The sequence below is a fragment of the Anopheles moucheti genome, chromosome 3, assembly GCF_943734755.1.
Source record: "Anopheles moucheti chromosome 3, idAnoMoucSN_F20_07, whole genome shotgun sequence".
In the NCBI taxonomy this organism is placed as follows: Eukaryota; Metazoa; Arthropoda; class Insecta; order Diptera; family Culicidae; genus Anopheles; species Anopheles moucheti.
The window spans coordinates 67,498,073-67,521,638 of record NC_069141.1 but is presented as its reverse complement, the minus strand read 5'-3'; the positions used below and the strand labels follow the sequence as shown (position 1 = coordinate 67,521,638).

Below are 23,566 nucleotides of genomic sequence, written 5' to 3'. Positions count from 1 at the left end.
CTGGTATTCCCCCTACCCCCCCTTCCCCCCCCCCCCACGAGTGGGTAAAGATGGCCGTCGAATCAGCCTCCAGTGCTGGTTATTTATCGTGTTTATTTTCACGATGGCCGCAGCGCGTGAACGTGCGTCGGAGCATGCCCGTACCGGCTGAAATAGAAATTCCTTCATTGCGCCATCATTGTTTGCTTGTAAAGGCGTAGGGAATAATGTGATTTATTTACACTGCCGATTACAATGCAGGTGGCGGTGGTGGATTTGAGCTAATTATTAGTTGATCGTTGAAGGTCGTGGCGTTGTTGACTGATTAGGGGAAATGGGTAAACATTGGAAGTGATTGGACTGGTGTTTGCTGCTCACGTTGATCTAAGCTTATGTAAGATGTACCAGCGAAATATAAACTCTATCACTGCGAAACATTACTTTAATATCTTGCTTAAATTATTTAAGAAAGTAAAATAATCTCTTTACTCTTGATTTGCATTCCAAATTCGAAATAGTTGTTTTTATTTATGTCCTTGGTACAGAAACGACGATGTTGTTTATTCCAAAGTCACAAATCAACCAATCATCGAGTCAATCAATGCTATAGCCTTTTCCCTAGACCATAGACGAACCATTCCTTATCGCGTAGACGAGTAAATGGTGGAACTCTATTTGCGTTTGAATTCATTTGTGGATCATAAATCACTTTTCGCATTTTACTTTACGCATGCTTTCACGACGAACGGTTGCGGTTAGTGGTATTGAACTTTGCGTTTCATCACGATCCCGTACCAATTGTTCATAACTATTTTCGAACCCGTAGCCAGCTGGTTTCAGCTCGGGTTGGCCATTTTCTTCGTCTTTGAAATTTGCCCACCACCCACTCAAAAGCCCGACCGATCAAATCAATAGAAACCGAAACTGTTCAACCGCAGACCATGGATATTTGTTATGTGCAGCGTGTACAATTTAAGTGGAAAATTGAAGAAGAAACCGAAGAAGAAAAAAAAGACTGCACCAGCACACCGACGCTGGACGGAATGAATGATCGAACGAAAAGAACTCGCTGCCGATAAACCATAACTGGTGATACACGGCTGGACTTTGCTAAAGGTACCACAGATGGGGATGTAGAAAATGAAAAATGGTCTTTCATTTTGTGAAAATCGAGGTTGTTCTTCCCCACCATGCACTGCTGCTTCGTAGGGTTTCTGCTCTCACTTATTGCCATGAACAATCCGAGTCCTAATGCCGGAGGTGCTAGCAGCAGCAAAAACAATTAAGTTTGTCGGTTTATTCGGTGCAGGGAGCGTTAAGATGGCACGTTTATCGAAAGCAACCCGGCCCACCAACGACCGTACCATTAACCACAACAGAAACTTTGCAATAAGAAGCACTTTGTCAAACGCTGCCACAGGGTAGGAACGCTGAGTAATTATTTACACTTCGACTGAGCGTCGAACGAACGCCCGGAACAAACGAATCTCGGGCGTCGAGTGCTTTCTGGGAACTTTACTTTCATTGGCAGATTTTGTTATCTTTCTGTTGTTATATCGGTGGATTCGGTTGGATTGGTCGCCGGAAATCTTGCCGGTGGTAGTCTTGCCTGCTGGGAAACTACTATTACAACAAACGACAAATGTTTGTAGAAGAACATTGAAACAAAAGCTTGGCAAAGTCAGACCCATGGTATAAAGCAACAAATTATCATGCAATCACTTACTTGCGTACAGAAAATGAATTGTTAAGAGCTGTCCGATTAACCATTCAAGTGAAATACACACTTTTATTTACCATATGGCGTCATAATTTTTATTTTTATTTGTACAAATAGTATGAAAACACTGGTTGACCCGGATAAAGAATTTTTATTGTCAATAATAATACTTAATAGAAAAATCACAAGCTAAAATTTAATTTAAACTCTTTTTGCAATAAAATAGTATAATAATGAAATTATTATTATAAATTCTAATTAATATTGGTTATATTTATTATTAATATTATTATTAATTATAATTATTATTAGATTATTTGCAGCTAAATGAAATGTTGATGGGAGTAACAGAAAAGATGAGCTTATTTTGTCTTTATTTATGTATTTCTGGTAAAACTTAAAAATTTGAACTGTTTTACAATTACCATTATGTTAATATAAAAAAATAGAAACGAGAGCAGACAAGATGGATTTGTTACAAACCATTACAAAAAAAAAATCTGGGTGTTAACACACAACCATCAATTAACAATGGATTACCATCAAAAGTGAGTAACGCTTAACAGGTACTTTTATGTTAAAGACTTTACGGTTAATATCTATGGATTTACGAGTATAGTTCCATGTAATTAAAAAAACGGTGTTAATACCTAGAATAAACTAACAAACCTACGAATATCCTTTTCGGTGGAGGGCTTATTTTCACCCAAAGCTTACCATCAGCACCAATTCTTTTAGCTCTTGTGAATTTTCGCCGAGAATAATGTTCTACGCTGACGCCAAAAGCGAACCCTGCCCTAGGATAAACGACAGATTTTGTCCCGCTTCTACAATCTGTTTGTAATTAACAGTGCAGCTGTAATAACATCGCTTTCCACGGTCCATCCTCGCCCTTCACGAACGCAATGGAATGGAAACTGTTTCAACAACGACACACACAGCACTTTTTCACACCTCATCGGTTCGTGGCCAACGGTTTACAGTAACAAGCATGCGAAACATAATAAATACCCCTTTAAAAACCACACTACGATTAAAAGAACCGACAGGTGAGAGAACCATCCACAAATAGAAAACAGGAACAGCAATGATAACAGCACAAAAACCGCACGAAAGAAAAACCCTCCCGTCGAATGTTGTTAACGGAAAATGTAACCAACGAACTGAAAAACTCGCATTGTTTACGGATTGATTACCGTGTCTGGATGTTTTCCTACGGCTCAGTTTTCGGTTTTCCGGCTTTTTATGATTTTTTTGGTTTCTTTCGTTGATCTTTTTAAACCAGTGATGTCAAACTCATTCATAGCCGTGGGCTGGTTTCGCACGAGGATACTTTTTTGCAGGCTATACTTTACAACAAAACTGTTTCCGTATATTTGTTCATATGGTGGCCGTAGAATATAAGTTCATTAAAATTTTATTTAAGAAATATTAAAACATTATAACATTAAAATTTAAGTTAAATTAATGGCTTTATTTCCTTTCCAGAAGATCCTCATGCCTCGCATATATTTTAATTTCGCGATTTCCGATGCCCGATCTCCGTACGAAGAGTATGGAAAATATATTTTGTATTTTATGTCCTCTTAGACCGGAAAAAATTCTGAAGTTTCTTCGTAGAACCGGAGCATCTCAGCTTTTGGTAGAAACAGCATCAACATTCGGTAGAAAGCTAGAATAATGTAATGAATAGTGTTAGTTATAATTGTTCTAAACACAATAAATGCACGTGAAACGTTAAAGGCAACTTACTTTCATTATTAGCAGCAAGACCATGGCGAGACAAAATCTAGTTTCCAATTGGAAGAAAAAAATACGACGTATTCTAACAAAATCAAACCAGCAAAAACTCCAAACCTGAAAAAAAGATAATATGTAAAATAAGAATTAAAACCTCTTGTATCATCTCCTTCATATCAACTCCACAAAATATGAAGAACATTGTAAAAGAAAAGCATTCGATTGAAGTATGTGATAGTTTGGAAAACCATAACTCTATGGTTTTTAATGTTCAAAGGGTTAGGATATGGATTTTTGAGCTTTTGTTAAGCAAAGTGTTCATTGAAAAGGATTCGTCAAATTTAATTACCCAAACATCTAATAAAAGGAATCCAAAGACACACAACTTAAAAACGTAATAATTATCAGCTCGATGGTAAATTACGGAGGGGAAATATCGGCAGGAGATACAAGGATAACAATATCAGCGAGCTTTACTGAAAGTATAGTCAAATAGTGTGTCAATTATTCTAGCAACAACGCGAGGCATAGGTTTCAGGGTACTATAGTTTAGGCACACAAATGGTTGGGCGGGCGTTGGCCCGGAAAGGGGGAAGAAGCAGAAAGGAAAACATATGAGATAAGTTACGTCTTTTGAGCGCCCATGCGAGAGATGCAGTGTTTTCCACCGGAAGTGTTCACAACTCATCCGAATGCGAGCGGCAAAGGTACGTGCCGTGCGCCATCGGATGCCCTCGACTTTGGGCGTAGATGGCTGTAAGGACGGAAACGCACTGCATCCCCGAGGGCGGCACACTTCCGAAAAGGTGAAATGGTGTCCGTTCCTTTGGACAGGGAAATTAATTACCGTTATAATTAACTAGTCGCCATTCGAAGGGCGAAAAGCGTGACACGATGTACAGGACGATGCTGACACCGACGTAGCTGAACAGAACGCACACCTAGGCACCGGAAGGACGTGGATCGCAAACAGAGCATTAGTGTTAGCTGCCGCATTTGTTGCGGGCAATGCATTATTGACCACCTCGGGAGGTAACTTCAAACACGCTTATTGTATGACGGAGTTCGTCGTGCGGTTGACGGAGGACGACATAACACCACCGAAAGCTCGTGTTCCTGCTGCCGCGGGTCACGGTTTTCGGTGGCACTCATTAGTTCGTCCTTAACTACAGCACGCCCGTACTTACCCAGATCTCTTTGGAAAGCGGATTGAGGAAGCTAAATACGCTCGGCTTCTGCTTGACCGGCCGTTTGATCATGATGGAAATGCCGAGCGACATGAACGGTTTGCTGAAATCGATGACGCGCTCGCGCTCGGACGTGATGGTCATCGGGGCGATCGCGAAATCGGCCTCCTTCCGGACGAGTTCGCCCACCATCCCATCCCAGCCACCCTTGACGTCGGGGTTTTCCGAACCGTACTGACCATCCTTCACTATCCGCAGCTCGTCTGGTCGTTGGGTTGCGACATGAACGGAGGAAGGAAAAGATTCAATTTGAAGTTTTAGGTTTGTTTTTGTCTTTCGCGCCAACTGGTGGACATTTAATTTGGCTGAAAGTTGGCGAGCGTAAAAACAGTTTCCTGGGTAGGTAACTCATGAAATGAAAACTCTAATGAAAAGGGATCTTAAGGCAACCGGCGACTGGTGAAAGAATGTCTACCCTGCTAGACATCAAACAAGGATGTAATCCGCATCTTGGAGGCTAATTGGAAAGTTTTCAAATATAAACTTTGTGTGGAGAGATACTGAAAGTGGGACTGTCTTGTCCTTTCTGTTAAGCTTAAGGCTTGACCTTGATGAGGGAATGGAAAAGGGTTTCTTGCAGTGGTTTCATGGTGTGTATAATTGTGGTTGACTATTAGACATTGGAGGAACATAAAGTGTTCACAGGATATGGTTCTTCATTGGAATATGAAATATAAATCGAATGGGTGAAATATTGCACTATTTCTTTTGTGCTTCTAAATACTTTATGACATAGCTAATTAATCATTTTGTGTATTTTTGTTTGGAAAAATACAATAATCTTCCAATATGAAGTCAGAAAATTTAATTGAACCTCGTCGTAGTGCTTTAAAGATTGTTAGAAAACTCTCGAATGTAAATCAACAGGGAAGGTAGAACTATCAAGCAACAAGAAGTTATTTGAAGGTTTGTTTCAATCAGAACACAAGTGGGTCACGTGTTATCACCGTATTATGATTATACCATTCGGAAATGAATGATGAATGATTGCTTGTACTTTCCCATATTAGCCGGTCATCAGTATGAATAATATACATTACTTCACAACTACTGATTCGATCGAGGGAATTGGCAGTATTAATAGGGAAGTACTTTCAATAGCGTGATGGAGTATTTGCTCGCTTCATGAAGGTGCATTGCTAATGCTGTCTTTAAACGACCTTTTGACATTGGAAACTTCTTTTAATCCCCTTTTGTCAACAGGTAGCGAGTTATTCTCTTTATTGAAGAGTTGTGTTGTAACGAGCTGAAGAAGTGTAAAATGTATCTGAATATTCGTAAGTTCCTTAGGGTTATAGATTTATTGATTGAATCTAACATTATTACTTCAATTTGGTGTGAAGTACCATCCGACTGCGCCCAAAGCACTCGTCTACCTTTTGGAGAGTTTTTCTTTAAACTTGTGACTTTAAAATGTGAATTACGAAAAAAAAACGAATCCGTAACTGTTTTGAAGCAACAATGATGGAGGTGAGTTTTAAAAAAAGGCAAACAAACATGGTCAAGTCAATAGAAAAACATGATCCCAAAGTTTACATTCCCCGTGTACCACAGCCCAAGGCAGTAGAAGTCAAAAATTATGTCAGTTTGGTATCTTTTCACTGGCGAGATGTAAAAGCAAAAGGGAGACTGGGGATGAACAGAGCAAAACGGTGTGTATACGTACAGTTAATGCCGAGTTTTTTCGCCAGCAGCTCGGCCAAATCCTTGCAGTAGCCCTCGAAGCGCTCGTTCGTCTCCAGCGTCTCGCCCGGTTCCGGCTGTCGCAGCATGATGTACGGCTCCTCGATGATGGTCGTCACGATGTACGTCTTGTTCCGCTCGTAATGCATGTCCGTCTTGAGTCGGGTGTACTTGGCGACGACCGGCGCCAGTCCACCTTCGTCCGACCACTCGGCCACCTTCACCATCGCGCTGTTCACCGTCATTTCGACCACGTGCAGCGTGTAGTTCTGGCGTTTGCCGTCCTCGTTGAATCTGATATCACCGGTGAGGCCCGATATTTCCACCTGGTCTCGGTAAAAGCGGGATCGTAAAAACCCCGGCATGTACCCAACCGTAAAGCAGTCACATATCGCGTCGTGGAGCGTTGTAGTGGTGGGTTTTTTGCGTTGATGGCCCAATGCCAACCGTGCAATTGTGGCGATTGTAGTAGCGGCGATGATGCCAATAGACGGGAAGGTGTAAAAGTTGTGCCATTTGCAAGAACGATAAACAGAACAGAGAGAACCGTTGAGTTGGACGGTACAGAGAGAAATAGAGAACCGATATTAGCCGGCAGTGGGGTTGCATTTTATGTGGAAGGAAAGCAAGACGCTTCGCTACGCAACAAACGCAGCGCAAGTGATGGCATAAATAAGGACCGGTAGCCATAATAATGTATCATGGGCTCATAAATCTTGGCTCGATTTGGCCAAGGTACACACCTAGGCAGAAATTGAGCCATTCTAGACTAAAAAAGGGTCTCAAAACAGTCCAATACTGGTGGGTCGAGGTTGAAAACAAGCTAATTGTAAGGATTATTTTACAATCAGTTGCAAAACATTGGTTCATAAGTAATTTTTATACTTTAAATAGAACTTTCTAAAGCATGAATTTTGACAAATATTTAATGGAAATAGAGCAATTGTCGCGTGAATTTATATTCCAAGCAGCCCACTGTGCAGATTGGTGCCAGACCGGTCAGGTGGAAGGAAACAGCTTCGCATTGCTTACCTTGCGCAGGTAGCGGGAAATTTTATCACCGTGCTCCCACGGGGTGACCCAACCTTTGGAGGTGTTACAGTCCAGTGTTCGCGTGCCGTTGGTGGGAAGGTTGAACGGTTGGCCCCGATTACGCATCGTGTACGCCCGAAACTGGTCCGGCTTTTTGCGCATAATCTTGGAGAACGCCTCCACCAGCACGAACACGGCATCGTACATGAGGGCCGCCTGGGCCGAGATCAGTTCCTTGCCGGCGCCCTGCGATGTGGTCGGATCTAATCGCTTCCATCCATCAAGAAACTCCTTGACGTACTTTTTGCTCGTATCGACGATACGGAAGCCGGTGATATTGATTGCTCCGTACTCGATAACTTCACTCTCCCAACGATCATCCATCACCTGCGAAGGAGGAAGAGAAAAAGAGAGAGAGTGTGTGTGAGGGAAGCGCGGGTTCCGTGTAGAACAGCAAGATAAACCGAGGGATGGGTACATAGATAATGTTTTGAAATCACGCAACAGGAATTCGGAGACCTGTGTGGAGAAGCAAAACAACTTTAATGCACCCAGATCTGAATGGTTAGAGGGCGATGCTATGCTCACTGAAAACATTTAGATCAAACAACTCCTGAAACTGTTTTATAAACACCAAGTTCCTTAGAGCAGCTCATAATCTGTGGAAGAGGAGAATATTTAATGTGGTTTGAGATGACTCTGCCATCGTCAGAATGCTCTAGAATGTTTCTGACTTGGTACGATTGACAAATATATGCAAAATTGAACCAACAACTTGTTTTTGGCTTTACCAGTTCAGTCGTATATTCTCTTTCAGATGAAATATTGTAAACATTGCTGAGGGAGCAATAAGATTCGTTTTTCATATGGTAAAATGGTACAAAACACAGCATGAAACCGAAATGAAATATCGAACAAGAATTTGTCCAAGCGACAATCTTCACAAGATGTTGGGAAGGAGATTGAAATGCCGGCACTGATACTGGCTATAACAAGAGCATGAGCAGCGGGCTTATGCATGTAGACTTCAACATTGTTAGGTGCATGAGTGTAAAGATAATAGATAAAGCAAAGCTCGAATGTGACTGCCAAATCCCGGCGGCAGAAACTCCGTCCCGGAGCCGTCAAGCGTCACTGGCAGAAATAACAACGTCCAGAGCGAGAGAACCGATGGAAGGAATGGAAGTAGAAGAGCAGTCTATTTATGTTAAATCATATAAATTGACTGGTGGCGAGTTCGTACCGAGTTTCACTTCTCGATTCTATTGAATTGATGTAAGCCCAGCGGGGAAGCTTGGAAGCGCATGTTTTGCCTATACGCATGTTGATGTCGGTTCCGGTTTTGATTGCAATAATACGAACCAGCTGGAAGGGAAAGGAGAGCGTGTGTACGTTCTGACGAGTTATGTTCCCTTGGCTGATGGCCACCGGGTGAAATACGGAATACCGATCGAATAAATTTAGTCAATTGAAAAGAGTGAGATATCGAAAAGGATGGGAAGAGATAGAGAGAGCGATGAGATGGAGGGACGGTTCAAAGTTAGGTCCGATCGATCTCGAATTCTAAGCCAAACACCAATATGAGCACTCACAGAGCCCACCAAAATATCGTACGTCGGAAGGAGAGCGCTAGGACTGGCAATCCTGACCGAGGTTGCGATTAAAAGCGAGGAACCGTAAAAGTTAGATAAGATGGTAACTGATAGATGGAATAAGGATACATGATAAACGGTACATGATCAACGAGATGGGTGGGCCGAAGGTCGTTAGTAATAGTCGTTTTGGTAATGCTATCGAAACCGAGGCATATCGTGTTACAAGAAAAGCATTGAACAAATCGATACGTGTGGCAAGGGAAAATGTTTGTTAAAAATAAATAATCTCAATGCTTTAGCGATTTCGGCAATGTTCTGGGTGTTTGATTTTTTACGGATGTTAAGCGGATGTTTCGTTTAATATAAAAAAATAATATATCTTTTCTCGAAAGTTTACATATTTACCAAATAATTGCTTTTGTGTAGGTTTTTGTAATATTGTTCGACTCATTTCAAATCGTGAACCACTGGGCGCCTCCATCGAAGACTTTCCGTTACAGAAAAAGGCTTCGTATTTACAATGTTCTGAAATTTCCGTTGAATTCTTGTCGAATCAAATACATTTACATTTTCTCTTTCATGTGGTTTGCACACCTTTTCGATACAACCCTGGCAAACGTAGTTCTGTCATGGTAGATTAGGGCGTGGAACAATTGAAGCTCGATACTGAAACCCCTTGTTTGTGGTTTTGCGTCACATCGAAGCAATCGAATATGCGGGAATTTTCCGTCACATTTGAATGGAAGCGTCTGAAAATTCTCCAAACAGCAATTGTTTATGTTGGTGGTTCACGGAATGGTCAATAGAGAAAGCCAGATTCATTACGACGCTAACTAACTGATCCTCGTGAAGGCCTAAACAAACCAGCCGGTAATATTATTTCAGGCGACAAAGAGAATTTCATTCGCCTCAGCGATCGTCTAGCCTGTCGCTTTGTCCTGTGGGAAGTCGTCGTGTGGAAGAGCTATCGAAACGTTGAACAAACAAGGTACCAATGAGTTTGTTTTATGTCGTTGTGTCGTAGGACTACATTGGTTGTGGTTTTGCAGTAAAGTAGACATGAAACAATCAGCACTTTTTCTGTAATGATGAAACAGGTGACTCAAGTTTTCAGTTACCTTTAACTACGCTATTAATTTTCCCTTTTTGTTGCAAGATAAACAAATAGTGAACTTAGTCAATAAAACATTCCCACTGCCTTTCATTTCGCAACTCCGAATTTTGGAACAGATGGTGTGATTGAGGAAACACAGACACGGTTACATTGATCGCTTGTGGAGCAGTGACACTACCAACACCAACATTTTGTCTCGCCATGTGTCAATTGCGCCTTGTGTCACCTTAATGTGGAAAGGGTAGGCTCAGGAATACAATCCACTTAGTACGGGGATCTTGTTCCGGTTAACCAGTTTTGGTTGTGTTTCTGGCGTCGTAACGCAACGGTGCGGTAAACAATTCCGAAAGCCCTGCGAGTGCAAGGTAATCGAACATAATTTATCGTTACTGATGACGATGATGAACACGATGGGATGTTGCTGTGATTGCAAACCATCCAGTCAACAATGGATGACCATTGCTGCTATTATTGAACTGATTGGAACAAACATGTAGCACCTTGTGAGTGCGTGTGGAAATGTCTTGATAGTGGACAAGCAGTTGCTTCAAACGGACACTCCGTGTAACATGCCATAATGAGGCTGATGGACAGCATCTGGGTTTAATCAGATATCTGCTGCACTGAGTTTAATTCCTTGACTAGTTTGTTGCAAACAACACGCATTTGGGTCCGTTTGGTCATGAACAAAAACAAAACTTCTGGGAAATGGAATGCAAATAGACATTTTTGGTTGAAAGTCAATTTGTTTCGTTTGCCACCGGGTGGTTCATCTAGCATTGCTGCAATCGTCCGGTTTTACCACTGATATGACACGGTGCCACTCTTATAGGCCGACTACCATCCGTTGATTGTACAGAAAAACAAGGAAAAACACGAGAGCTTGATGATATTGTATATGTTCAGAACATTGTAAATACGAAGCCTTTTTCTGTCACGGAAAGTCTTCGATGGAGGCGCCCAGTGGTTCACGATTTGAAATGATTCGGAAAATATTGTACGTCGTCTTTTCTCGCAAACCAGAAATCTAAGCAATGATTTGGTAAAAAATGTAAACTTTCAAGAAGTGATATATTATTTTTTAAATTAAAAAAAAACACCTGCTCAAATTTGCGTGAAATATCAAACACCCATAACATCGCTGAAATATATTTTTTGGGGATCAAAATGCATACAACAAACTTTAAATTCCAATGCGCAACTTCATGTAGCAGATGAGAGAATATTTCATTTGGATTACGATTGTTTGCAGCAAGTTGTGCAAGTTAGTGAAATTAGAAACGACTCAAGTTGGTACAAAGTCTTAACACGAATTGCATCGAGATTACATGACCAAGTTTGCTTAAAATGATGACGGCTTTTGATTCTTTTGTTTCCATACAGCCTTTTAGGGAAAAAGCATTTTGATTTACTTCGGAAAAGTTTCAACCATCCTCAATGAGTATTAAATTTCATACTGTGGCTTATTGTCTATTTTCCAGAAAACTTAACGCAGAACAGACTAGAGAGCTTTTTGGAGCATACCTCACCCGAGGGCGCCTAATGAGCGAGGCATCGGTTTCAGTGTTGGTGTTTGATACATGCATCTAAACACAGCTTTCATTTTGGTTGGGTGTATCATATTCCCATCCACAAAGAGGCATTAAAAAGTGGAACTTTCGACATGTTCGCCATATTCTATATCCAAAATCTTTTTTCGGCAGCTTTTACAGAGTATTATCGAAGGATGTTGAGATGTTGACGCCAGCTGGACTATTAGAAAATTACGAGCAGAAGCTCAGAGATTCCTATAATCGACATTTTTGAAGAGCGCTGGAAAGCTCTTTCTGACGAGTAAATGCTCAGGAGTTGAGATGGAAAGATTAATGCTTTTGTGGCTTATCAATGGTTTTCAGCGAATGATGTTAAATCTGCCCCTTTAACCATTTCTGTAACGGATGATTGTGCTCATCGCAAGAAGTACCACAGCTTTCATACCCAGAAATAAGAAATAATTTTCGATTGTGCTACCTCATGCCCATTATAAGATGGATTCGAGAAAAACGTATCCCTTACCGAAAATATGATGTGCTCTAATTGAAAAATTAAATATGAAGGAAGTTATAACAAGCTTCTCTTGCAATGTGCGGCTATGAGCTCCATGCAAGACTCTCGTGTTACATGCCCGAACAACCCCGTACACACACAGGTGCTCTCGCCCAGCAGGAGAGCAAACAGGATCATTCCAAGCCAAATATATTGCGTTGACTTTAATGAGCAGAAGTAGGGCAATGTGGTTCCTTTCCCACCGTTTTACCGGATGTTGTTATTCCTGCTGCTTGCACCTTACGCTTCCAGATGATTGAACCATTTAACGAACGGTATAACGTGAACCGTCTTACCCTAGGTCCATTCGGGGTCGAATCTAAGTCCAGCACCGGAGGATGTACACACAGTATTTGCGGTTGGGTTATATTAAGTCTCTTAATTGAAGACTACCTTCAAACAAATCACCGCGGGCAATATGACCCTCTGATCCCTTTCCCGGCAATGGTTGCGGTGAGTTTACTAACGTTTAGCTACTACACCTTCTGTGTTGATGTATGCAAAACCTATTTAAGTTTATGTTTATTTTATATCCCGATACTACTGCTTCCATGAGATTCTTTTGTAGCGAGGGAAATTTTGATTTAGAAGCTAGAAAAAGGACAAAATGAACCAACATGAAAGTAAATGTAATGGCACTGTGGTTGGCTTCGTGTAAAGTGACTCTCTTAGACTCAAATAATAAACCAACTTTACATCATATGAGCAATTCTGGTGTGATATCGATCTTTTATTTCTGGGTTGGACTACCGGTGCGATCAACATCACTAAATGTCGGGGTATAACTCTTTTCACAAAGCCAACGCATGCTGGGTTGAACGAATCTCGCACCAATTTATTGTTACCATAATCCTAATGACACCTTGTCAACGCTTTCGGTATGGCTTCAGGTTATTCTCTCAGGTGTGTATGTAAAGGTTAGTTAATTTGTGTTGATATTTGCATTTGGCTCAAGGAGACAATCGAAGAGGTATTCCTGAAACACACCGACATTCCGTAAGTCCTCCAAGTCCTCCAGTTCTTCAAAGCTTCCAACGTTGCTTGAGTGACAGTGTTGTGGTTGATTCTCTCATTATCCCCAAAATCATCCTCACGACAACTTTGGTAGCGCCTTGATTGAGCCAATCACCAATCACCATTGGAACCACCACCGTTTGTGGAGAGAATGCAAAGCCGGTTCTTTGTTTTAGTGAATGTAACTGAAGCGCCGGTGCACCTTTCCATTTGACTTGTACTCCTCGAAACAGCCGGCAATTATTTCTGACTGTCGGTAAGCACGGTCCAAGCTTTTGTGAGACTGAAATGACAATAACTATTTCTAGCCGCCCGAACGCACTATGGCGGTGCTCTCTCGGCACGGCTTATGTGCTTTCCATCGAAATAGAAGGTAATTTCATGCAATGTTAAACAGGACGTTGGATCAGACAACCCGCTCCACGGTGTCTGGCAGAATCGGAACACAAGCCCCCATGTAGTTTGATAGTGCTACTAAAGGGAATATCTTGCTCGCTTTCCTCCAGATGGGTTTACAACATCTGCGAGCAGGGCGCTGGCAATGAAACTAACAAGAAGCGTATTAAAGGAGAAACTGCTGAAAAGCTCTCATCAATGACGTCATCGGGCGTGAAGAGGGCATTAAATTTGATTTTGATGGCTTCCAGGGGATGCATCCGTAAGAGAGAAGGCGACGTATCAAAGTGCTATCAAGAGTAGCGTGTGAATGTATTTGTGGGCTCTGTGGTGCCCTTGAGTAATGCGAGTTGTGGATTAAGCCGTCCGGTGGCGGAAGGTTGCTTAAGTGGAAAGCATAAAATCAGTAATACTAGTTTTACTGCCCACTGTGAGCCGCAGGTCATGCTCAGTGCTAGAGAAAGGCTCATTGCAAGCTTCCGAGCCATGGCTGCCCGCCAGAGGACGTGGCAGTGACGTACGAGAAATGAGGGGTTGTTGAGGATTTTTGTAAATGTAAAGTCACACCGGAGCAACAGAGCAATCACTGGCGGCCCCTTGGATGTTGCATTTCTACATTTAGAACCCGTGGGCCAACGGTCGTGTTCCTATTGGCCCACTTCCAGCGGACAACAACCCTTTCGAGATGAGATTAATTTCACGCTCAACAGTACACCGAGAATAATGGAGCAGCTGGGAAAGGAAAACTAATCACTGGTTTGTATTATTATTACTCTACGAAATCACTAACTGACGCGAATTGGAAACGGGAGACAATTCGCTATCTATCCGCTCAAGCTACGCAATCGAAGCAAAACTCAAAGTTCGATTTGTATGTAAATGTTTCTCACTGGCTGGATGCGCCACTTCGTCAGACGAGCGTGGGAGAAATCGAGGAGAGAAAAGAACAACTTCAATGGTAAAGAACGAAAACACTTACCAACCCACTCAGCAGATAGTGGTAGGTGCGCTTGCCGAGCGTGATGTCCCGGACGTGACTGACCACGATGTCCTTGGCCAGCTCGGTACTGCAGTCGAGGACGATGTGCTTCCGGGACCACCGGTTCAGTTCTTCGATGGTGCGCAGGAACTCTATCGCATCGCTCACGTTCGCTATCCGCTTGACCGTCTCGACGTGAAAGGTTTCGTTGCCCGGCCGCAGTCCCTGGTAGATCTGCTGCAGCCGCAATAGGCCTGTGAGAAAGCGTGGAAAAGCAAAACGGGAGAGAAAGTGAACAGAAAGATAAAATACATGCACAATACTCGAGGCTCCGTACAACAAGCAGAAAAGTGTCTGCTAAATCAGGAAGATGCCTCACACCTGGAGAATTCACAAACACCTGCAGACGGTCCCCAACCCGAAAGTCCCATGTCCACGGGCAGCTTTGTTGGAAATGGGGGACGTAAGGTGATGTTAATTGACAAGTGTAAAGGTAAAAGTGTCCTCTCCACTGTGGCTTCATGAGGCCCATTAAGATACGTATCCTCCCAATCATGGTGCTGTCCCGAATGTGGGACAAATGGGTTTTACTCCGACACAGAGGGCTCGCAGGGCTCCAGGGTGACAAATGAAAATTGGCATACGTACAGAGAATAAATTGTATTGAATCAAAGCCTTAGGCGATGTTTTTTTTGTTCTGTGTAGTCCCAGTGTCCTTCGGCGAGTGTGCCATAGAACGGTGGAAGGATAAACCGGTTAAACCAAATAGGTAGAGCCCGAAAGGGACTGATAGACCGAGATGCAGAGAAAATGGGTAGCATTGAGCCTAGCTGCATCTCGGTTATTTCCTCTTCGGGGGGTTTCGATTCACAGTAAGCTTCTTTTTCGAGCGTTCATCGAAGAAAAGGAGCTTCTGACGGGTGACTCTTGGGAACAAAAGGAATCCCGGAAGGGCTTAGTAAAGTTGTGCTTGAATTGTGTAAGGCGCCTGTTTCTACCCGGAGTGAATAAAGTTCCAGTGCTGTATTTCCTTGCCAGACTACTGTCACCGTTTCTCGAGGATGGTTCTCTTTCGCGTTCGCCATTATCACCAGACGCATTAAGTTGAACGATTGGACAACGGGAACTGGAACATGTGGTGGGAAACACTATGTGGGACACTATTCTTGAATTTGAAGTAAGAGTCTAATTTTTATACACCGAGTGTGCGAATGTGGGTCAAACACATAGGAGAAAAAGGGTATGGAAAACCTCTTCTTGAGATTATAGTTATTTACACATCTGATAACTAAAATTCAAGCAAAAATTGAAAAGAAAAATGTTGAGCATTAGTTCTCTCTTTGTGCAGTGGTGTCGTTTGGAAACTCAATTTCTTCACAGAATGCTTGTGCAAGAGACATCGGAATCACCCACAAAGCTAATGCGCGTGTAAAGAAGTCATCGCGTGGAGTTGAAGGTGAGATAGGCGAGGAGAAGGGATGATAAAGAATTTTCTCTGCATGAGAGCTTCAGGAGCGGAAGAATTTTCCTTTCGCGTAGAAGATTTGAAAAGACGCTATCTAGCGCAATGATGGTTGGTTCCGGAAGTGAGCGCGTTCCGGTGGAAGTAACGCCAACATTCATACGTAATATTAGCGCATGACAAAATGAAATAAATTAAATTAAATTGAATTAAAAGTTGCTCAGCACCACGGCACGAAAAGGGTGCGCGTGACCTTTCCATCGGAGTTTTTTAGCAAAACACTAACAGCACACGAGATTGAAAATGGGAAAACGGAAGAGGGAGAATAGTTAAAGCTCGAGCTCGAGGATCGGCTTGTTCAAAACAACGTGCTCTGAAAAGTCATTCACTGGGAAGAATACAAAAATGAATTTGTGGTCCCGTTTGTGGTGTTTGGGTTGTGGAATTCGTGGGTTTTAATGTGACACTAGAACTGGTGGCTTAGTTCTGTATTAAAGTGTATTTTGATTCGATGCAGTTGACTTGTTTTGCCTTTTAAAGGACGTTTTTGGTTAAGGCTGTAGAACATAAAAACTTAGTGGGAATGATTTTTTCCACTGCCAGTTCGATATTAATTTATTTATTTATTTTGTTTGTCAAGAGCGACCAGGCTGTATTGCTCGATGTGATATTTATTATTAATTAAAAATTGGTGTAATTTCAGAGTCAACAAGAGTGTGAAAATGAGTTCCCCGTTTCCAGCAGGTGCAATATTTCACCTGATGTAGGTTTTTCCCGTTTAATTAGGCGACGTTTCGTGACAAAAAAGGAACACTGCAGGTTTAAAATATCAATCACGGGCATACCTTTCGAATTCTTTTGGTGCTGGCAACGAACATCGCCGGCCCGTTTGAACCCTTTTCGCCGATGTAATTAAGATGAAATTGATTGAATCGGGAAGCATCAAAAGGACATTTTAGACGTGCAAAGTTCCGGAAAGGGTTGAAAAAATTTAGCGGGAATATTTTGCACGGGACGGTATTTTGTGTTTGTTCGGTCTTCTGCGAGCCCTAACTGGTCCATCGGTGAAGTTTTACTTCAACTTCTTCGATGTTTTGGTTATCTGGCCCTCTCGTTTCGTGTCGTTTCAGTCGTTTCCGCTTTGTTCCCGTAGGCAATGAAGCTTGAAGGTCGTAATGATTGATGAGTTCTAGCAGCGAGTCCATTTTGACGATATTTAATTTAAAAAAGCTCCTCTAACTAGCATGCCGAACAAAGATAACGACCTTCAGAAAATTTTGTTAAAGCATCCTCTGTCTTGTTGGTAACCAGAAGGTTATAGGCAGAGTAAAATAAGCAATTAATAATAATGCCTTGCCAATTTCACGAATGTCAATGAAAGACAGGTTCATTGGAATTGAAGAAAACGTTTAATTTCAAGCAGATCTAAACCGTATATTATCAAGAACCGGGATCGAACGTGCGGTGAAATTAGAATGTCAATGGCAACCAACACAAATAATCAAACGTCGTAAGCATATGAGTTATGATATACTGTATAACTTTTTTGTTATCGAACTCAACGACCCAAAGCCATCTGTATTCATAATCATCTTATCAAATCCTGCACTCAACCTCGAATCGAAGAACGTCACAAATTGATACTTGTTCGCTTGTCCCAGTTTTTGGGACCCTTTAACTCAATTCCTTGGAACATGTTGGAATAGCAAATCTCCCTTCACAGCATGGTTTGATCCCGTGGTACATCGTCAAGACTAGATGGGGAAAGTGAGAACATTGCTTCAAACGTATTACTCTGGAATTCGGAAAACTCTCCCTCCACCGAAGGTTGGTAGTGGTGGTTTGTGCGTTCCCCTAATCCGGCTTTTTCAGCTTTGGCACTTCGTTTAACACCTCGACACTAACCGTTGCACAAAACACAGTGTTCTCGACACACTCGTCGTCGTGTGTATGAGGTGTCAATGATACAGCGTAGACGGCACGATGTTAGCTCGATGGAAGTGCTAGGAGCCGGCGGAAAGAAAAACCAGGCACGATCAAACGATAGGCTAAAGTTTTTGCTCGCAAATTTCTTTCCCTGACACAGTAACGAGGGCTTAGTATTTCCAAACAGTATGGCGTTGATAAAGTGCGCAGCGAAGCGATGGGCGGCTGGCTGGTTGGAAGGGAGAAGAATTGTGGGATTATGGCCGGGAAAATAACGGATGAATGCGGAAAAGAGCTTATTTATTCGGTTGGACGACATTCTCATACTAATTACATCAGGCGAGAAAACACCGCAAGAGCAGAACAGAACAGGGGTCGACTACAGTCCGATCACTAAGCGGAGAGGCGTCAAGGTGTAAGTGTGTCCGTCAGTGTTCCGGGACATGTGTGTGTGTAGGGATGTGTACAAGCTTCGGTTCCATTGTGTTTCGGTCCGCAAATGGTGTTTCCGGTGTGAAAAGTTGTTCCATTCCCGGTGTCCAAAGCCATGGACAGGGTTTTCACACCGTATCCTTAGACGACAAAGTATTTTCTGTTGCAATGCACAGGGAAGCATTTGTACATCCTATGTATGTTAATGCTCAGATAAGAGGAAATGCACATTTTGACATGAGGAAGTCCCGAGTTCTTAAGGGAGTTGACAGAAAATGTATGTTATTCGTAAAATCGCTATTCGATTCTAACAGTTTAGTTACAAAATCGTTATGAATCCTATAGCAAGAGTTCGAAGAATTAGAAGAAATTATCAAAATGTATATAGCTTACAATTAATTTTTCTGTTATGGTGGTCTGATGGTTTGTTTGAATTGCTTTTCCTACAATGGAATTATCTTCGTAATCATTCCAAGCACTTGCCAATCCAATAATAATTTTTCATGCATTAAAAAGCTCAATTCCTATCCTACCCCAAATTTGCAGTCGTCAGAGAGTTTTCAGTTTCGCTATGTACATCCAATGTGTACGTTGCTAGCTATGTTTGTCTAGTGGCTTTCCAGTGAAATCCTCTTTTAACGATTTGTTAACGAAAATTTGAGAGCTCGTTCGCTATTTACTTACTGTGTGTGTGTACGTTATGCTTGCAAAAGACGAAGGTCGTTCCATCCATGAAATAATTTGCCGTGATTCGCCTTGTTAACATATGCTTGGGAATAGTTAAAAATGCGAATCAAGAAGCTGAATGTAGTACTTCTGAGTATAATATCATCCCTCGGTCTTTAAATAACTGTGAAGGAAATGCTTCATTTTAAGCTCACACGTAGAAATCATTATACAGTTTAACAAATACCATAACTCAATGAAGCTTATCACGTTAAACACATCCATTTCCGTAAGAAGCGAAAGACTTTCGATTAGGAAGTATTGGCATGGGCCAGGTATCTGAAACGAATGTTGCTGTGCATATGGAGGTTGGTGCAATGCGATGATGAAACAATTATTCACCTCCTGCAATGGATTTCATTTTTCCCCAGCGTTCTACCCAGTGGCTTAGCTTGAAGCGAGCGTGAATAAACTTTCATCCCCAATGGATCACTGTCGGCGATGCAGCAGGAGCCCAAGGGTTTGTTGGTTGTCGGTAAAAGTTATTGAGTGTAGCTTCCACAGCTACAATCGGTAGTTTGATCGTTTTGGGGCCGGTATTGGAGAATATTCATTGCGAGCATGTATTTTTAAGGCCTCCATTCCGGTATGGTGGTTTCAGGGTAAGAAAACTTCACTTCCGTAGAAATTTATGGCTGATGAAAGTTGTGCTTGCGAATTGTTTCATTCTGTTGCACTGGCGCAGTGAAGTTGGGATGAAAAGGGAGGCAAACCTGGGTGAGCTTCAATGCCGGCCTAAGCTTATATATTTTGCTTGTCCAACCTGAGAGCTAAGTACAGGTCTTCGTTTTTCAATCGGTGTTTTGACAAAGTCTGCACATGATAGGAATGAAATTAGATGTCGATGCGGTAGAGAAAACGCTTGTACAGAAACATCGATACACATACAATTTTTTCTTTGTGTGGTTGAAATTGAAGGAATGAGGTTAAGGGTACCATTTGTTATCAATGTTTGTGCGCCTTTATATTTTAAACGTAAACAAACAAATTTTAATAATATGTAGTTCAGTTCGTCCATTTTACCAACACGTTTCGTGTAACACGAAGCTTAAACAATTATTTGCTAAATGAAGTAGCTACATCTTCTCAATCAGAAAAATTAATAAATAAAATTTTAGGATAATATTTTCAAAGCCATGATAAGAAATAAAGAAGTGTTCTGTAGATCCTCGGTTCATTTAAGTTCTATCCCGGTTTATAGAAGTTCTATCTGTAGCTCGATCCATTAACAAATAAATAAGTAGAAACATGAAAATATAGGAATAATAAAATGTTGAATAGGAATTATAGAATTTGTTCATAATACGAATGCTAAACGTTAAATCTAAAACAAAACTGCTGGCAATGGCTAAAATCTTTACATCTAAATCAAAACACACACAGCTGATTCAATCCTCGTTTTAAAAAATGTTATAAATTTCAGAAAAGATATGATTAATTAACATAATTGAAAAGGGGTAACTAACACTAAACGGTTTCCTCTGCATTAGATACGTAACTCTGATTATCTAGCTGATCTGCACCAAGTTCCTTTAAAACTGCACTTTAGCTAAGAGTAATTTTACGGTCTGTTCTTGTATGCGTGAAATTGTTAATCTAATAAATTCCCTTCCGGGGTATTTCATAAGCCACAGGGCACGCTGTTTTATGAGGTTGGTGTGGAAATAGCATGACACATACACCATCCTCCGTTTGACACGTCGCCTTGACACCATGACAAGACGAGTTATAGTAGTATGCAGTCAGTGATACCCAAGCCCGCTGGAAAAACCAACTCTAACTTACCGTCGTGCGAGTCGTACATGTAGATGATCCTATCCCAGCCGTAGTAGCGCACCGTATCGATGATGGCCTGATAGTAGTCGGGCCGCATGCTGATAGCAAAGTCGAGAAAGCCGGACGACGGTGTGAGAACCTTCTCCGGGAACCAGGGCGTCACGAACGGCATTTGGAAGGTGTTGCTGTACGAGTGCAGCGTGTCGAAGGAATCCGGCGAGACGGCTCCAAGCATTGCGAACACGCCGCGTGAAAATTGATTGCAAACTGTGAACGGAAAACCGGTAAGCGGAAGCGTGAGACGACATGGTACAATGTTGGTGGATGTTTGATAAATTTACTGCACCTCACGCGAGGCAGTTAAGGATGATCAAAAGTTGGCAGACGATACATTTGACGGAGTAAATGAAACAACGTGGAAAACATAAAACGAACCGAAATGGGTTCTCGTAACGGAGCTGTGTTTTGCGCAAGTAAATAAGCTTTCGCCAACTGCGACACAGGTGCTTCAACGCAGGCTGAGTAATATTGTAAGACAAATTGAATTATTATCCAAACATAGGCCCAAATGAGGTGTTACGACTCCCGTGCCCATCCGTACCAAAACTACCGATCGTCCACACTGAGGGGCATTCGAGGCATTCTGTTTTTCTTCGAGGCTTAGAATATTGATGCACGCTACATGAGCCGAAGCTGTGGAAAGTAATCCCATTACCGTGTTCGCGCTCACCATTTATGCCTGGGAATTACCGTGTTACGGATGCTGTGTGTTGGATGCTGTTGGAAATGTCAGCAGCCCCGTCAAAAGCTCGCTTCGCACCACATAATGCGCTGATGAAACAATATTATATGCCTCCGGAGGTTTCATCATCGAGGGCGATTGGATCGATTTTATTGAATTGTCGCGAAGCGTAATTTGGCAGTTTGATTAGCAGGATCAGCGTGCCAATGGAAGGGATATTAGAAGGTAAGGGTAAACCTATCGGAGGAACTTAATTGAACTGGAGTTTTGATCCTACATGAGCTAATCCAACTGTATTTGGGATAATTTGTTCATGGAGATGTATGAAAATTGATCAAGACACATGGCATCACAAAGAGTAATGCATGTTTTTCTTAATATAGATCTTGGATGTGGAAATCATGTTGTATGTCGTAGGTCCTATCTGTTCTGCACACAACATTAACAGCATTCTGCAGCTGTAGAAAAGGAAAACAACAAGACTCAATGCGTCCTTCATTCATACTTAATCTTATCACCATTTATGACCGATAATGTGGAGCGCAAGTTTGTAAGGAATGTGTCGATGGAGGCGCCTGGTGGTTCTGATAAACCGAGCATTAAAAGGAGTTACCACGAGTTTAATAAACTAGTTCGGATCATACGGAACATTTTGAACCATTGAATCGAATTTCAACAGTTGGGATTGACTCCTTGTGAATTGCATTATAAAAAGACACGATGATGGAACGATTTTCAGCAAATCTTTGGGCTTTGTAGTCGACTGCGTGTTACGGTATGATTCGAACATCTGTAGTTTGATTAATTAATAATTTAAAGCTAATTCCTCCAAATTAATGAGAAAAGTGACAAAAAAATAACATTTTCCATCCTAAAATATTATATTACAGGCAGTTTTTCTAATGATGTGGAGTGCAAGTTGGTAAGGAGTGTGTCGATGGAGACGCCGGTGGCAGTTTGAATTTTTCAGTATGATTAGCGGGAGCAACGTGACAAAGGAAGAAATGGTAGAAGGTAATGCTAAAGCTATCGGAGGAACTTAATTAAACTGGAGTTTTGATCCTACATGAGCTATTCCAACTGTATTTGAGAAAACTTGTTAATGGAGATGTAAGAAAGTTGTTCAAGACGTCTGGCATCACGGAAAGTAATGCATGTTATTCTTAATATAAATCATGCCTTCTGTTCAACTGGGAAATGTTTTTCAGGCCGCATTCGTGAAATTTATAACTTCCAGTAGACTGATAATGAAGCAAGTCCTGGTATCTTCTTATTGTGGCATCGTTAAAGTGGAACAAAGTGAACCGTCTGAATTATACACCCTTAATTGCTTTTGCTCAGCAGGCCGAAAACTCTTTTGTTCATGTGCTCGTTATTCAATTAATGCAAAACAAGTCGCCTAAATTTAATTTCATTTGCTTTGCGCATGTAGCTGTTCCACCGGAAAGAAACCCGTAAGGTATCCAATATTTTCATTGCCATGAAATGCCGCTGGAGGCTCGTGAGTGCGCTACTCCTTTCATTCTTATTTTAAACGGCGACGAGATGAGGTTCCACCCAAAGACAGGCAGACAGACCGAGAACTGAGAAATTCAATTTATTTCCTCGCTCTTTTGGCAAAACATTTGCACAAAGCGTATGCCCACATGAAGGGTGGCTGACGATACGTGTTCGGTGTCGTTGTGTTCCAACGGATTCTTTTCTATGGTTGTTGTTTGATTTGCTTCTGGCGGGAATTGTATCGTACAGTTTCATTATATAATATTGTTTTGTTTGTCAACCAACTTAAAACATTGGCGCCCGTGTGTGCCTTACCTCCAATTCATCACCACGCTCTTCTGTACCTTTGATACGTCTGTTGTGTAGGATGGAATTGAATGCTATTTTTGGTAGGGCTGTTCCTCCGATAGCAAATGGT

General features: G+C 41.8%; 1 protein-coding gene across 1 annotated transcript; it reads right to left on the bottom strand.

Annotated features, from left to right (window-relative positions):
- Positions 1 to 3,290: 3,290 nt before the first annotated feature.
- Positions 3,291 to 21,141, bottom strand: LOC128301760 (glutamate receptor 1-like). Its single transcript, XM_053038385.1, has 8 exons — positions 20,916 to 21,141; positions 14,585 to 14,838; positions 7,402 to 7,788; positions 6,353 to 6,695; positions 4,627 to 4,889; positions 4,287 to 4,380; positions 3,452 to 3,556; positions 3,291 to 3,371 (listed from the first exon to the last, which is right to left on the bottom strand). Exons 1-7 carry the CDS (start codon positions 21,139 to 21,141, stop codon positions 3,534 to 3,536), a joined length of 1,590 nt encoding a protein of 529 aa, XP_052894345.1. The 3' UTR covers positions 3,291 to 3,371; positions 3,452 to 3,533.
- Between the last annotated feature and the right edge of the window lie 2,425 nt (positions 21,142 to 23,566).